The 16,484-nt window shown below is 32.6% G+C and overlaps 2 protein-coding genes across 2 annotated transcripts; one reads left to right on the forward strand and one right to left on the reverse strand.

The window, feature by feature from the left end:
- Window positions 1-4,475: 4,475 nt before the first annotated feature.
- Window positions 4,476-7,045, forward strand: LOC131602765 (probable NAD(P)H dehydrogenase (quinone) FQR1-like 1). Its single transcript, XM_058874953.1, has 3 exons — window positions 4,476-4,632; window positions 6,094-6,450; window positions 6,534-7,045. Exons 1-3 carry the CDS (start codon window positions 4,607-4,609, stop codon window positions 6,763-6,765), a joined length of 615 nt encoding a protein of 204 aa, XP_058730936.1. The 5' UTR covers window positions 4,476-4,606; the 3' UTR covers window positions 6,766-7,045.
- A 3,905-nt stretch (window positions 7,046-10,950) lies between these two features.
- On the reverse strand, window positions 10,951-12,006 carry LOC131605585 (transcription factor DYT1-like). Its single transcript, XM_058877927.1, has 4 exons — window positions 11,788-12,006; window positions 11,500-11,682; window positions 11,146-11,322; window positions 10,951-11,010 (listed from the first exon to the last, which is right to left on the reverse strand). Exons 1-4 carry the CDS (start codon window positions 12,004-12,006, stop codon window positions 10,951-10,953), a joined length of 639 nt encoding a protein of 212 aa, XP_058733910.1.
- Window positions 12,007-16,484: the final 4,478 nt, after the last annotated feature.

A 16,484-nucleotide genomic window follows, 5' to 3' on the forward strand; every position in this document is an offset into this window, starting at 1 on the left:
TAGGTTAGATTAACTTAGAAAACAACAATCGGGTCGTGCATTTGGATGATCGGAGGTGGATTCTTCATCAATCAGAGTTGACAACCCGCGAGATGTTTGGTTAATTTATCTATATTCCCCTTTGTGTATTTCACTTTTGCTAGGTTTGTTTGTAGATTTTCTCTGAACATATGCACATTTATCGCTCATGACGTTGTATAAAATTTGCTTTACAAATTATTATTGTTATCTTCCGTAATCTTTTTGCATTTATGTTTGGATTTTTGCTGCTATAGAGATATATTTCACGAATTCTGGTTAGGGATAGATTTCTATTAGCTTCTAGACTCTAGAGATAGATTTAGAGCTAACAATCACTTGTGTGTCTAAGCTTAATGCTTATGTGTTTAAGTTGTGCACGAGATATCTCCGACGCGAGAATACGGATGTTCTTGCAACTTTGCATTAGAGATAACCTCGGTTGTGATACGTCTCGTTGGTGCTTCAGAGATGACCAATAATGTGAGAGATATGTGATGGTAATGATGAGTATTGTATGTTGAGTGCAACTGATCGATAGATTTAAGTTTGTGACGAGTTAAAATATCTGATTGATTCATGAGATTTTAGATAGTTAAAATATATGTTTTATTGTAAGAAGGTTTGTGGGGGCATAACTGTAAGACATTGAGAGATATTGAGATCAACCGTGTGAGAATAACACCTCAGAGACTATATATATAGATTTACAGTTCATTAGATGTTACAGTTGATGTGGGACTTATATACAAATATAAATACATATTCTATTAACAAATGAATAAATATTCTATCACACCCCTGTACTCGAAGCGGGAAGTTGACATATGCTTAGACTATTCCGAAAATCATCAAAGAAAACTTTAGGGAGCCCTTTGGTAAAGATATTGGCAATCTGGTGTCGGGAAGGAACATGAAGAACACGAGCTTGACCACGAGCGACATTCTCCTGAACAAAGTGAATGTTCATCTCAATGTATTTTGTGCGCTGATGCTAGATAGGATTTTCGGATAGGTAGATAACACTAACATTGTCACAATACACAAGAGTATCCTGGGAAATAAGAAAATAAAGTTCCAAGAGAAGGTTGCGGAGTCAGCATGATTCTGAAAACGCATTAGCAACGCACAGCTTCTCAGCCTCTGCAATGGAACGAGAAAGTGTGGGTTGTGACTTGGAAGACCATGTAATTAGGTTGTCACCAAGAAAAACACAATAACCCAAAGTAGATAGATGAGTGTTGGGATCTCCACCCCAATCAACATATGTGTAGGAAACAAGTTTCTCGATGGGAGAAGGATAGTGACGCAAATCATATTGTAAGGTGCCCTGAATGTAACGCATGATGCTTTCACTGCAAGCTTGTGCTCAGTGCATGGAGCGTGCATGTGAAGACACACCTGCAGAATAATATAAGAGATGTCAGGATGGATAAACGTGACATATTACAAAGCTCCAACAAGACACCGATATAATGTAGGATCATCATATGAAGTGCCGACAGAGGTACTGAGTTTCTACTTTGTGTCAATTGGAGTAGCAGATGGTTTGCATGAGGCCATGCCTGCTCGAGCAATAATGTCGCTGGCGTAGGTACTTTGACTAAGAAACAATCCTTCTACATGTTTGGTCACTGCAATATCCAAAAAAAAAATAGCTTGCATGGTAAGGATTGTTCCCACTTATAAAGACATGTCCAAACCATATATTATCCAATGTGGAACTCTTAAGACACCCATTCACGCCCAAGATTAAACAACTAAAGCGTGAAAATAAATGGTGGATGACCCGATAGCCGAAACGTGATAGCACGTGGCCCATCGAATCTTAAACCAAGCTCTGATACCATGTAAGATATTGAAAGATATTGAGATCAACCATGTGAGAATAGCACTACGGAGACTGTTTTATATAGAGAGATTTACTGTTCATTACATGTTATAGTCGATGTGGGGCTTATATACAAATATAAATACATATTCTACTAACAAAAAAATACATATTCTATTAGTAACTAATAAAAAGCTCTTATCATTTTTTGTGGAACTCTCAAGAAGAAACTCTTGAGTACAAGAGTAGGCCAATTCATTAGGCTTAACCTATATAAATCTCGAGTGCATGTTCTATTTCTCTTAGCTCATTATTTTTCATCACTTTGTTTTTTTTACGTTGTATTTCTTTCTCTCCATGTTTTATTCATTCTTTCTTTCATCTATTTTGGTGATTATTCTCTATTTTTTTTTATAAAATATACTTAAACGTTTTTATAAACAAATTTTTTATAATTAAACTTTTTTTCGATCAACACAATTAATTCACCCATCTTATATTTGAAGTCACTTGATAAAAAAAAATATCATCAATATTATATGTAAAAATCTTAAAGAGAATAAAACTATTTGAATTTGAAATATAAAAACGAGTTTCGTAAATCCGACAAAATAGAAGAACCAATATTAATATTACAAATATGATTATGTCTAAATCTTATTTTACAAATAATTAAATAATAATATATAGACGGGAAACCTATTCATGTAGTCAAATTGAGTTTGTATATTTTAAATTTTAATAAATGTATATAATAAGTTAAAATAGTGTTCATATTTAATTTTTTAAATAGTGCTTTATATTTATAGTAAATGAGTTATAATTATTAAAATAAAAGTGTTATAATGAGAAATTGAAAAATATATGAAAATCAAATCAAATTTTTAAGTGTTATTATTAATATAATATTTTTACCGTATTATAATATAATTTAATTATACATATACTATAAAAGAAAAAATTAAACAATTTTTTAGAATCTATTTTAAGTTAAAATATAAACAAGAAGAAATGTTTATAAGAGAAATACTTGAATAGAAAAACACAAAGAATCAATTTATTTTGTTTTTTTTAAATAAAAAAACTTAAAAGTAAATCAATATTTAGAATAAGAAAAATGCTTATTAGTAAAAAAAAATAAAAATAAGAAAAGCAAAAATAAATCTCAACCATTCTTTATCACAACCACCCCATGATCCCTATTAAGAAAAAAATTTAATTTATAATAAATTAAAAATCATCCACTAAATTAATGACACATGTACATTCTTGTATTTGAAGGGTATGAAAACATTTAGAAGAGGGGGTTGAATAAGAGGTTTTCTTTCTCTAATCAAAATTCACACGATATTTTTATCCTGGTTCGTTTGAACTCAAACTACTCCAGTCCATCCGTCAAGGTGATTTCGCATCTCTCAACGAGGACTTAATCCACTATAACCAAACTGATTACAAATGCACAACCAATTGGTGTGACTAACAATACAATGCACAAGCCAACTGCAAGTGACTAACACCTCTAAGATTAACTAGTCCTAGCCCTCTCGAGAAATCTGACCGAACTGGTCTCTCAAGGAACAATTACAACTAAGAACTTCTAACAATAGTGTTTCAGATTGCTTCTAAAAAGCTTTATCACAATAGTGATTTTTCACTAAGTTTAAGTACAATGAATATGAATCTTAATAAAATGATATGAACAAAGTATTTTCTTTCAGTATAAGATTTTTTGTGAGCAGCTCGTGTTCATAAGATTCTTCAAAAGTTATTTTCTCTTTCAAAATGATCTTCTATTTATAGCCTTAGGAAATCTGTACGTTGCTTCCTCGTAAGCTGCTTTGCAATTAATGTTGCGTTTCGTGTTGGTTAATATATGCTTTCCACGCTTCTTGAAATTTGTTCCTTAAAACTGCTTCAGCCGTCTTTTAATCATTATGTCTCTAACGGTATTTTATCTTCTATCAGAACTTTGCATTTTGATTTTCTTTTTCTTCACAAACTTCTGTCTTGACATTGTGAATATAACTTCTATCAGAATTTGTCTACAGTGGTTGGTGCATTCAAAAGTTACTTCATGTATTTGAACTTCAGCGTGAGCTTTACATAAAGTCCAAGTTCTGATGGTACTTGAGTTAGAATTTTTCCTGAAATAAAAAACATATAATTAGAGTACCACGTTTACTTATACAAAATTTATTTAATTGTTATCATCAAAATATTAAGATATAATTAGAACCAAACTATGTTTTAATAGTATTTCTTGTTCAAATTCCTTCGTACTAAATAATATTACTCTTACAATAATATCATTAATAAAAATTAATGATTTTCTCCGTGTTTTCGAATTTTAAAAATAGATAAAATACTCAAAAATGAAAAGCAAAAACAGATTCTAATTGTTTTGGTTTTTTAATTTAAAAAACAAAAAAATTAAAACAGTTTTAAAAAACAATTTTTTTAAAAGTAAGCCAACCAAAATTTTTTATTTTTAAAATTTAGAAAAAAAAAAAAGAAAACAGTTTTTAAAAAACCAATCAAACAAACCCTAATTAAACCTTAAAATAAAAGATAGTTCATGCATCTAGAAGAAAGTAAGTAAACCTTACCTCAAAAAACAAGATAAACAACAAACAAATAAAGACATTATGTTTCACGACATGCACTATAAGTATAGGTACCCCGTCAACGTTCTCATCCACCATCACTTCTTTTCTCTCCTTTTCCTCATTCACACCATTACACAACCATCATCCATCCATGGCTGCCACCAAAGTTTACATTGTGTAAGCCATTTTTCTTCTTCCTTTCTTTCTTTTTTACCCTTTCTATCGCATGCTTTATGAACATCACTCTAATTTTTCACCTTTTTTATTGTAAAGTTCACAAATTTATCTGTTTCTGAATTTTGGGTTTACTGATATGCTTCGTTTCCCAGTTTATTATTTGTTATATAGATGAATTGGGAATTGGGTCTTTGAGATGATTTTCAATTTTTTTTAATCCTTTGGGAAAAGTCAACTGTGCATGTTGGAATCGCTTAACCAATAATTCTCCTTTAGGGTATTTGAATTGAATCTGTTGAAGTGTTTGTGTTGATTAAAATCAGGTTTCAGAGTTGCATGCTGTTCTTCCCCCTTTGAATGTTGCAAAAATACAAAATAGAAATTTGGGGGATTGTTTTGTTTTGTCATCAATTGACTTTTGTACGGATGATTATACTTATTTATGTAATTCTGTTGGATCTATGTACAATTCAATGTCTTGTCTAATTACTTATCACAGTTGTCCTTAAAGAAGGTTTTTGAGACAGATCTGTTTTCTGATTCTGTGTTGCTTGATCAATTCTTAAGTCCATGATTGGATAAACAGCTTAATAATAAGTGCTTATGTATTAGTTGTTTCTATCTGAAAAGATAAAATAAAGCTAAATTGTTATCATATAAGCTATGATCTGTTTTCACAGGCTTTCCGATTGAAAACCTCTGTAGCACCGATACCTCTGAAAAAAATTGAGTCAGTGTTAGTGCACCAACACTTGTAATTACATTTAACTTATTCATTTTCGTGTTCGTCTATGTGTCAGTTTCATTGTTGAAAACAGCTCTAAATCTCTCTTTTCCTTTAACTTTTTCAATCAAGAAGGGAATGGGGGGTTATGCTAGACTAGACCCACCTTTTAGTAGAAGGTTGTAAAGGAAATAACCATGTAGACAAGAGTGCAAGGTCCTCCCACTTTTGATGTAGTGTGGTCCTACTATTCATCATTGTTGTTGACTATTCCTTTGCTTGCAATTCAGTTTAAGACTTTTTAGCAATTGAATATGTTTCTTTGGCCCCAACCATCTCAATTATTTCTCATGAAAATGTAAAATATGGAAGCTTAATTTATTGGTTTCTTCCTTTAGAAGATGTGCTGTCAATGTCATCATGCCTTGTCTGGTATTACTAAAATATTTTTGGTTGCATCACAGTGCAACATCCTATTCCTCTGTTGATGCATAAGTGGTTGGTATAGTAATGTTTTTTGTCAAAAAGTGAATCACACTTTATCTGTGTTTTATTGGCTACATGATCTTTAATGTTATTAACCCAAATTTCAACACTGGTTATTAAGTTCTGTCCCGAATTCCGCCGTGGATACATAGTAATTTAGTAACTTGAGACTTGTCAAAGTTATACTTATTTGCTTAATGTCTATCGTAATGATCTTACGTGAATCTGATAAAACAATTTTGATTGTTTAGTTACTACTCTACGTACGGACATGTTGAGAAGCTAGCTGAAGAGATTAAAAAAGGAGCGGCTTCTGTCGAAGGAGTAGAAGCAAAACTGTGGCAGGTACCTGAAACACTTCCAGAGGATGTCCTTGGGAAGATGGGAGCACCTCCTAAAAGTGATGTGCCGATTATTACACCGAATGAGCTAACTGAGGCTGACGGTTTGTTGCTTGGTTTCCCGACAAGATTTGGAATGATGGCTTCTCAATTTAAAGCATTCCTAGATGCAACTGGAGGACTATGGCGCACACAGGCACTTGCAGGAAAACCTGCAGGAATCTTTTACAGCACTGGTTCTCAAGGAGGTGGCCAAGAGACTACCCCGTGAGTTACCGAATCTCGTCCAGTTTTGTTTCAACACTCATTTTAATTAAATAAAACGCAATTCTGATTTGAAAACTCCGCAGGTTGACATCCATTACCCAGCTTGTTCACCACGGTATGATTTTCGTGCCAATTGGCTACACATTCGGTGCTGGGATGTTCGAGATGGAGAATGTGAAAGGTGGATCCCCGTACGGCGCAGGTACCTACGCAGGGGACGGGTCGAGACAGCCTACCGATTTAGAATTGGCTCAAGCCTTCCATCAGGGGAAGTACTTTGCTGCCATTGCAAAGAAGCTGAAAGGATCTCAGTGATTTTCATATACATAAAGAGTGTTGTGTTGTGCTTCTCATTCAGTTTCAAGTTCCTATAATCTCCAACAGAATAAGAAGTTAATTGAAAGTAAACAATTACAGTGTTGTTGTTAATAACATGAATTTGGTAATTGTTACCTTTTTCTTTGAGATCAAAGTAAGCAATTGATGCTTCTTTGATACATGTTTTTTATGTGATGTTATAGTAAAATGTGTGTATTTTTTTTACATTATGGTTTTTCTATCCTCATTCCAACTTATAATATTAAGTTTTTATTGATGAAGTGTCTCAATTTTCTATCAATAGAAGTATTTGAAAGGGATATAATTTTGCTGTATTCCACCTCAGACCATGTTATAATTTCCTTCTGTCATAGCTGGCCTATAAGTTATGATAATGAAAGTCCACTATGAAACAATAATCAAATTCCACTTGAAGAATTGAATCCTAAAACTCTTTAGTCGAGGTTTGATTTGTTGACTAATCAATCATTATCAAATTGATGCCGTGTTTCAGAAAACATGTTATCACTCTTTTTTTTTCTCGTCCATAGACATTTAATTAATAATCTAACTATAGCATTACAGATAGAGATATATTCTCTCAACCTTCTATGACATGTTACCTACCACGCACGATTGAGAAAATGGTCCAATTATTCATAGTTTAACAAATATAGTGATTTCAAGAAGGCCAATTACCTGAACCTAAGGAAGACTAATTTAACATGTCATTTCACGTAACACCTACGTGAACTAATAGACATGTTTTGACTTATGTGATGGTTGGCTAGCTGATTATTAAACTACTTCTTAGGTTAAATTGGTTTTAAAACATTATATTTCTATGATCACGATCTCAACTCTTAGCCTTAAGAAAATTTAACTTTATTTGTTCGATTAGTATCAGTATGTTACACACATCTTTGTGGAATAATAAGTAAGACAGTATGATGAAGCAAGCTTTCGTGTTTAATAGCACAATGTTTATTCTTGTTAATGGTAGTCCGACGAGAGATTTTATTGTTATTAGGGGTCTTCGGTAAGAGGATCCTCTTTCCCCTTTTCTCTTTCTTTTAGTGGCGGAAGGTTTGTCGGCTTTGATGAGGAAAGCGTCGGTTTTGGGTGATTATGGTGGATTCAAAGTTGGTCATCATTTGCATTTTGAGATTCTTTAATTTGCGGATGATACGCTATTAATTGGGGACGGATCGAGGAATAATCTTTGGAGTATCAAGGCCATTCTTAGGGGGTTTGAGTTGGTATCCGGTCTTCGGGTAAATTTATCAAAGAGTCGGTTGGTGGGGGTTAATTTGGAGGCGGATTTGATTCAAGCGGCTTCAACTTTTCTTAATTGCGAGGTGGGTTACTCTTCCTTTTCTTTTCTTGGAATACCGGTAGGTGTTAATCATAGAAGGAAGGAGATGTGGAGACCGGTTGTTTCTAAGTTGCGTAGAAGATTGGATTCGTGGAGATATAAGCATCTTTCAATTGGTGGTAGAGTTACTCTCTTAAATTCGGTTTTGTCTAGTATTTCCATTTATCTTTTTTCATTTTACAAAGCTCCTAAAGTGGTCATAAAGGACATTATCAAGATTCAAAGGTGTTTTCTTTGGGGTGGGGTGGAAGGGGAGAAGAAGGTGAGTTGGATTGGGTGGAATACAGTTTGTCGTACAAAGAAGGAGGGAGGTTTAGGAGTGAAGCATTGTGGGATGTTCAATGTGGCGTTGCTTAGTAAATGGAGATGGAGGATATTGAGTGAAAAAATCTTTTATGGACTAACCTTCTTTCTTGCAGGTACGGTGACATAACATTGACTATGCTTTCAAAGTCGGTCATTCACAAAAGAAATAAGGTTTCGCTTTGGTGGAAGGATATTTCCATGATAGGCTCAGGAGGAGTCGGACCGTTGAAGAATTGGTTTTCTTCTTCCATTCTTAGCAAACTTGGTAATGGAGACATTATTGATTTTTGGTTAGATAGGTGGCTGGGGGTATTCCTTTTTGTGATTGATTTCCGTCTCTTTTTAGTTTTGCTGATCCTTTGTATTCAAAAGTGAGTGATAATGAATTTTGGATTTCCGGTTCTTGGGTTTGGCGGATTAATTTCATCGAGTCCTTTGGAGGGGAAATAGATGGTGAAAGTGTGGAGTCTCTTTTACCGATTTTAGGTGGGAATGAACCAAACGTTGGTGTAGATGATACTTTCATGTGGTGGAAAAACTCGACGGGGTTTTCGATTAAGAATGTCTACCTAATGGTTTTGGAAGGGAATGGTCGGGGTTCGACTCTTGATGATAATCTCTTGAAGGCCTTGAATGATCTTTGGAAAACTAAAATTTCAAGTAAGATTTTAATTTTTGGTTGGAGACTCTTGTTAAATAGAATTCCGACGAAGGATAATTTGGCAAAACGGAAGATTTTGGTGGATCTGTTGCTTTTGTTGTGTCCGCTTTGTGGAAAGGAGGAGGAAAATGCGGAGTATCTCTTTGCTTTGTGTCTGATATCTCTTCAATGGTGGCATATGTTTTGTGATTGGCTTCGGATTGATGGTGCAATCTTTTCGGGTAGTCTTTTTAATCGCCTTTGTTCGTTGGAGTCTATTTGTAGAATCAAATATAAGATTAATAGTATATGGCTTTTTGGGTTGGCTTTTTGTTGGGGGTATGGAATTGTAGAAATGAGATTACTTTTAATAATGTCTTGTTGCGTAATTTTGATGCGCTTGGGATGATGAAATTAGTAGCTTGTGAATGGTTCTTATGTTCATACAATTCTAGAGACTCCATTTATTGGGTGGATCGGTGTGTTAATCCAACTCTTTGTTTCTCTTTGTAGGTGGAGGTGTGGTTTTTCTTTTTGTTTTGGGAGTGGTTTAGACTTCTCTCTTTTGTAATTGTGGGTTAGCAGCCCTTGTGCTTTTTAATATACCTTCTTTGATTATAAAAAAAAAACAAAAACTAATAAGCAAAATAAATGGCTAAAATAATTTTTAATACAGTTCGGTGTAAAGTCACTTTTAGAGCCCATAGTGATTCGGATTGGGTAAGACTCGGATGACTGGCGAACCACATCGAGCTCATGCGTGTGTCTTGGACCAAACCTATCTCATGGAGCTCCAAGAATCAATCATTAGTAGTACATTCAAACAATGAGGCATTAGTAGTACATTCGAATAATGAGGCAGAATATCGTGCACTCATTCACACCACTTCTGAACTACTATGGTTGAATCTATACTCACGCAACTCCATGTTGAATATAAAGTCCCAACGCCGTTGTGTAATAACATTAGTGCAATCATGGTGTTGCACAATCCGATTCTTCATGCAAGAATAAAATACATTGAGCTCGACATTCATTTTGTGCGCAAGCGAGTAACAACATACAAACTCATGATCTAACACATTTCAGGGACTTTGGAAATTGTAGATACATTTACCAAACCACTATCACATCATGTAATCGATGAAAGCTTGAACTAACTATAAATAGCAAGTTTCATGTATCATTCCCTTCAATAAGCAACCAATAACCTCACAAACTGAGTTTGTGAATTCTCTCTCAATGAGACTAGTTCATTCCTATCAATCACACACCCTTAAAAAAATTATTTAAAACATATGACTTTAAAAAGTTGTTTTTGTAAAAATTGTTTATGTGGTGTGTAGTCTTGCTGTCTACGAGCAAACTACCTCAATATCACTTTAATAACAATCCATATCGTGTGCTTATTTTATGTTGTTAAAGACCATATAAGATTGATCCCTGCATAATATTAACTCAAAGAACAGTCTAAATCTATTAAGTTATTATTGAGTATGTTTGGTTCTAAATAATGGGCCTATATATATTACGTAAAACATCTAAGATAAAGAAGAAGAAAAAAGCTACTTAAGAAAAATATCTGATTTTTGTTATATATGTCTCAACGACATTGCATAAATAATAATACTATAAAAGATTTACAATTAATATTATAAAATTTTAATTAATTTGTTATAATAGATTTACTTAAAGTTAAACATTATCTTCAAATACCCAAAATAACATTGTGTTCACTGATACAAATAAAATTAAACTTGTAAAAAAAACAACCATAAGAAACAACCTAATAGAGTCAGTACAATAATCTAATGTTTATTTCAATTTGATAAATTAATGCAAAATAACTCTTCCAATAACTCTAATCGAACTTGATAAGAGTTGGAAGGTGATATTCTTCAAGTGGTTCACCATCTAAGCCCTGAAAAATAAAATAAAAATATATATAATTAACATAACAGCCTATAGTTTTTTCAAATTAAATCAAATAATAACATATTAGCATGTATTTTTTTTTTTTTGACAAAACATATTAGCATGTATTAAAATGTCTCACCTGTAATGTTGCTGTAAGAAGATATGCTTCTTCTATAGTTGTAACACTAATGTCAATCATTTCAATGCGTGAATCATTCAAATCTTCAATTAGTTTCATAATCCTTCCTCTCTTGTTCACAAGCATCATCTTAACCCATATCTTATTCTTATCAACTTTTGCCACCTCAATCTCTTCCTGTATAAATTAACACCAATATTACTAAAACCAAAATAATTATAACTATATCGTATCGACATTTCTCATCAGAGACGTATTCAAATTCTAAAACGTGTCAATTTATCAGTGCGAATACAAATTATAAGCATGTAGATAAAACTCATTTTGTTAAGAAATAAATGATTTTTATAGAACCTGAATCCCCCAATTTTTCATCTGATCTTCGTCAGCAGGAGCAACACAGTCGCTTATTTTTGCCTCAGTTTTTTTCTCTTTTGATCCTCCCATATCATGAAGCTCTTCCGTGAGACTCTTAACTTCATTTTGCAATTTTTGCATGTAAGTGATAGCATCTTCAATAATGCTTGCTTTGTTCATCTAAATAAATTGACAAATTTTAATGGTAAATTAAAGATTGAATAGATTTTAAATGATAAAGTATTAAAATTTAAGATAATGAGTTAAGTTTAAGTGGTTAATTACATTTGTGATGTTTGGTACTAAGGAACGAAGCATCAAGAGTCTGCTACTGAGTTTCTCCCTTCTTTTTCTTTCTGTCTCAAGGTTCTTTGATGTGAACACATGTGTATCATCATCATAGTGGTTAATTTTTCTCAATTTTCCTCTATTGTTGCAATTTTCACCATTGAAACCTAAATCCTCTATAGACACATATAGTCTATGGTCATTTCCTGGTTCCATTTTAGATGTTGGAAATTGAGAAACAAGTATTGAAAATTAAGATATTTTTAAATGTGAGAGAAAGAAAGTATAAACAAAGTTTTGGATGTTGGAAGATATATAAATAAATAAATGCTGGTAACAAAAGCATCATGTTTTTTGAGAGGTGTTTTCTATGGTTCCAACTTCCAAGTTAATCCATGTGTTTTTTGTGATGGAGAGAGAAGAATATATTCCTCATTGTTTGTTGCATGTTTGAATCTTGATAACTAATTTGACTGTTGTGATTTACAAAATCTGTGTTCTGTTAAAAAATGCAAGGTGAGGTCAATTTATTTCTTTTTTCAATAAAAATTAAAGCATAAATTATTCTAGTCTTTGTTATGGGCCTAGCCTTTTACTCACTCAAAATATATTTTTTTTTGAAAAAACTCAAAATTGCATAAATAAACGGATTCGAAATAATTAGTTGATTCAATTTAATTAGATCGAAAATTTCATACATGGATCTGCATCCTTCCTTAAACACTCTATCCCTAGTTCTTATTAACAACCAAACATGTTTAGACGGGATCATTCAAATCTTTTCTATCTATTTTCGCACGTTGTAATTTCTTCCTGCTAGAAGAATTAAGGCTCATTTGAATGAATTTGGTTTTTAGTTTATAAAATATTTTTTGGAAATTAATTTTAAAGAAAAAAACAAAAAATATATTTAAAAATCTTAATTTTAAACATTATTTTAAAATGATACAATATTATAAATTTGTCAGTAATGAAAAATGTACCAATATTTTTTCTTTTTCTAATTTACAAAACTAAAAACTAAAAATCAAAACCTCTAAAATCTATTTTAGTTTTTTAATTTCTAAAATTCTTAAATAAAGAATAATTTTCAAAAGTAATTTTGTAAAATTAGACTACCAAACAAATTTTATTATTTTTTAAATTTAAAAAAAGTTAAAAATTAATTTTATAAAACCAAATCAAACATACCCTTTATATTCACAATTGTGTAAGGAGGTTATTTGATTTATGCATAAAAAAGGAAATAAAGTTGATTCCATATTTTTTGTTAATGATTGTTTGTAAGGATTTTGGAAGTTGGGTTTGTTAGAGGAGATATTTGATGGCGTCTGGTTCTGATTTTGTTCCCAAATATTTGACAGAAAGATATGATTTAAGCCTATGTTGTCATATGGTGTACCTGCCCCAAGGACAACATTTTGGTGCTAACGGCAAGTGGTTTAGATCTTTCTGTTTTAGTTTTATGTGATTGATGTCTGTTAAGATTTATTTTTGATTAATGAAGATATAACGAGACTGGTTGGTTTCACTTTTAAGAAATAACATAGGAATCAATGATTGAAGAACTTTTGGGCACACTTTAGAAAATTACTTTATGTGTTAACACTTAACATGGCTCTCACGCTTATTAACCGCCACATGTAGGCAGCGAGAATAAGGCCATAGCCAAAATTCAAACTTAATAGAGTATTGGACGAAAATATGAGAATACAATGATTTAAAAAGGATTGAGTATACCTCTTTAAAAATGATCGATTAAAAAATCCGTTTATTTTAAAAAGGATAGAGTTTAAAAATATTTTGCATGGCGGTAGCGAAAAGTTACAAGATCTTGGAAAATTGATTCTCACGAGTAGCGAAAGTTCTCTCAAAGCACAAAAACCCTTATATATAGACAAAGGCAACCAACATACTAGATCGTGGGAAGTTACAAGATCAACGACTAAGAGCATGCACATCGGGTGGTTTTGAAGGTGGCTTCACACTACCCAATACCATTGGGTCAGAGTGTTTTGGATAATTGATCTTTTAATGGGTGGTATAATAAAGCTACCGTGGTAAAAAAACACCACTGTGTCTTAACTTTTTCCTTTCCTTTTTATTAACTTTTAGATGAATGTATGGATATTTAGAAAATATGATTGAATGGTATAATTTATTGAAAAATGTGAAGTAATATAAATAATTAAGTGGGGTCCATTTAAGACACAAAAAATGAGTGTCATGGATGTGGATGCTCTAAGTTTCACCTAGGAAATGTAAACAAACTCAAGGGCACTAAGAGGAAACGACATACCCTAAGATGATCTCACCTTAAGCAACATGTTGGGAAAAATTGGTGAAATATTTTAATAATGGAAAAGTATTTAATGTGCTTGTCCCTTACTAATTTCGTAATTGATCCAAACATTTCAACTTCTTTCTAAAGTTGGACACCATTCCTAGAGGCCGACCATGAATTAGAAATCTTCCCCGACTGGTTTTCACTTGGCCAACCTTTGGGGTAATTGTTTTGGACCGACCAAAGACCCAAAGCAAAGGCCCAATAAGATATAAGCCATATCAAAATAATCCAACATATAAAGTCATCACAACACACATGAGATTTAAGACACACTTTTCTGCTCTCCACTTTTAACATACTTATTTTGGACATGGAATTGACTTACGTGTTAGAGTACTAACCTTGTATGTACACCCTATTGGACTTGAGAGTCCACACACAAAAGGGGAGTGGAGTGTGAGTTTTAGACAAAATATAGTTTTGAAGACATTTTGTTATCATTATCAAAGTTTAAAACCATTTTTAAAATAATATTTTAGAAATACTAGTAGAAAGTAAATATGCGAAAAGAGTAAGAGAAATAACACTAGAGAAGTATACAAGTTCGGCCAAGAAGACTTAATCTTGTCCCTAAGATTTGATCTTGGAAATATCTTGTAATACTTAAGAGCTTTTAGTAGGTTAAACTCTCAAACTCTCTTATATAAAGAAAAATGAAGTTTCAGGTTAACTTCAAACCAAACAAAGAACAATGGACTGAAGCAGTTAGCCATCCTTCCAAAGAGAGAACTGAAGTAGTTAGTTTTCCTTCCAGACGCAAACTTGTAGTGTTTACCCCTAGCTAAACCAATATTTTCTATGGATTTATCTCGCACCAAACTGGAGTTTGAATAGGCTATCCTCCGAACCGAACTGGGAATTTGAATAGGCTGACCAATAAACAAATTGAGATTTTAAATCAGGATGATCTCGAACCGTAACATGGTTTTGAATAGTCTGACCACAAACCATGTTGGAATTTTAAACTAGGTTGATCTCAAACCAAACCGAGATTTTGAAAAGTCTGATCACAAACCAAGTTGAGATTTTAAACTGGGTTGATCTCCAATCGAATTAATCTTTTACACAGACTAAGCTTACGGACCGAAACAATGACTTAGGAAATTAAATATCCAAACAAAGCTTTTAACGAGTTTATCTTTGAACCCAAATAAACACTCCCTTAAGTATAAATTATTCAACCAAGAGAAAAATAATCCTTGGTAAGTTTATAATAACACCTTTTCCAGAATACAAAATTCCTCATCAACCACAAAGACTTTCTCGAAGTGCTACGAATAAATCAAAGTAAGAGAAAGTAGAAAATATTTTAGAGAGAGTGATAAGTGAGATAGAAAGCTCATGTTTACTGGATGATGAAATGTGAAGGGAGTGACCTCTATTTATAGGCTAGAGGTTGCTACAAGAAAGGAAATACCCATGGGTCAAAACTAAATGTTTTGATCGATTGGCTCCTAAGCCTAATTGATTCGGAGCCACAAATAATCGATTGAAAATCCTCAAAAAGGAAAGAATGGATACAAATACATTTTCCTTCATTAAGACATTGTCACAATCGTTTATGGCTACTATTTGCATTGGCCTAACCAATTGGGTAAATATGCCAATCGATTGGACAATTTAAAATGTTGTCCAAAACTATTATGACAGTTATTAATCCACCTGGCACAGTTTCAAAATATTTTTGAGATGTTTTATTTGAGAACAAAGGCTTTAAAATATGTTTTAGTGTGTGTGATTTAACCAAATAACTTTACGAGAATGTCTTATGTTTTTGCAAAACATGGTTCACTCAGGCGCAATTGATCAAGCTTTCACATTTCCTCTCTTTCACACTTTGAAGCTTCAAAACATGCTAAATAACTAAATCATACAGACACTTGCTTGAATCTTCTTGGAGATAAAGCTTGAGATATATACAATTTGAATTCCATCATCAGAGGATGTTTGCAGTGATCACCAAACTATAATTCGTTTGCTTGCATCTTTAACCGCTTGTCATACTTGAATCCTCATAGGTTTTAAAGGTTGTCATTAGTAAACAAAGTTGTCGAGGTTGTTATACATGTTTTCATAATCAAAAGCATAACACCATAGGAAAACCCTAATTTTAATCTTTTGAATTTGATCAATAACCTGCAAAACATGCTTCTACACACCCCTCCTCAACACGTCAGAGATCAGCACCACCAACTTAGGATCTTATACTATCAATCAATATCAATTTGGTTATAAAACGAAACACAATGTAAAATTAAATATCACAAGGTATAATTCCTAAAGTTAGATGTTATCATAACTTCAAGGTATTTGAGACTATATTTTCAATCATAACATCATGGTGAAG

The sequence above is a fragment of the Vicia villosa genome, linkage group LG5 (assembly GCF_029867415.1).
Source record: "Vicia villosa cultivar HV-30 ecotype Madison, WI linkage group LG5, Vvil1.0, whole genome shotgun sequence".
Classification (NCBI taxonomy): Eukaryota; Viridiplantae; Streptophyta; class Magnoliopsida; order Fabales; family Fabaceae; genus Vicia; species Vicia villosa.

Bases quoted from the DNA above. Each gene is read 5' to 3' on its own strand.
- LOC131602765 (XM_058874953.1), top strand. From the start codon at position 4,607: ATGGCTGCCACCAAAGTTTACATTGT. The intron at 4,633-6,093 runs GTAAGCCATTTT...TTGATTGTTTAG, and splicing joins GCCACCAAAGTTTACATTGT to TTACTACTCTACGTACGGAC. The intron at 6,451-6,533 runs GTGAGTTACCGA...AAAACTCCGCAG, and splicing joins GGTGGCCAAGAGACTACCCC to GTTGACATCCATTACCCAGC.
- LOC131605585 (XM_058877927.1), bottom strand. From the start codon at position 12,006: ATGGAACCAGGAAATGACCATAGACTATATGTGTCTATAGAGGATTTA. The intron at 11,683-11,787 runs GTAATTAACCAC...CAATTTATTTAG, and splicing joins TAGTACCAAACATCACAAAT to ATGAACAAAGCAAGCATTAT. The intron at 11,011-11,145 runs GTGAGACATTTT...TTTATTTTTCAG, and splicing joins TTCTTACAGCAACATTACAG to GGCTTAGATGGTGAACCACT.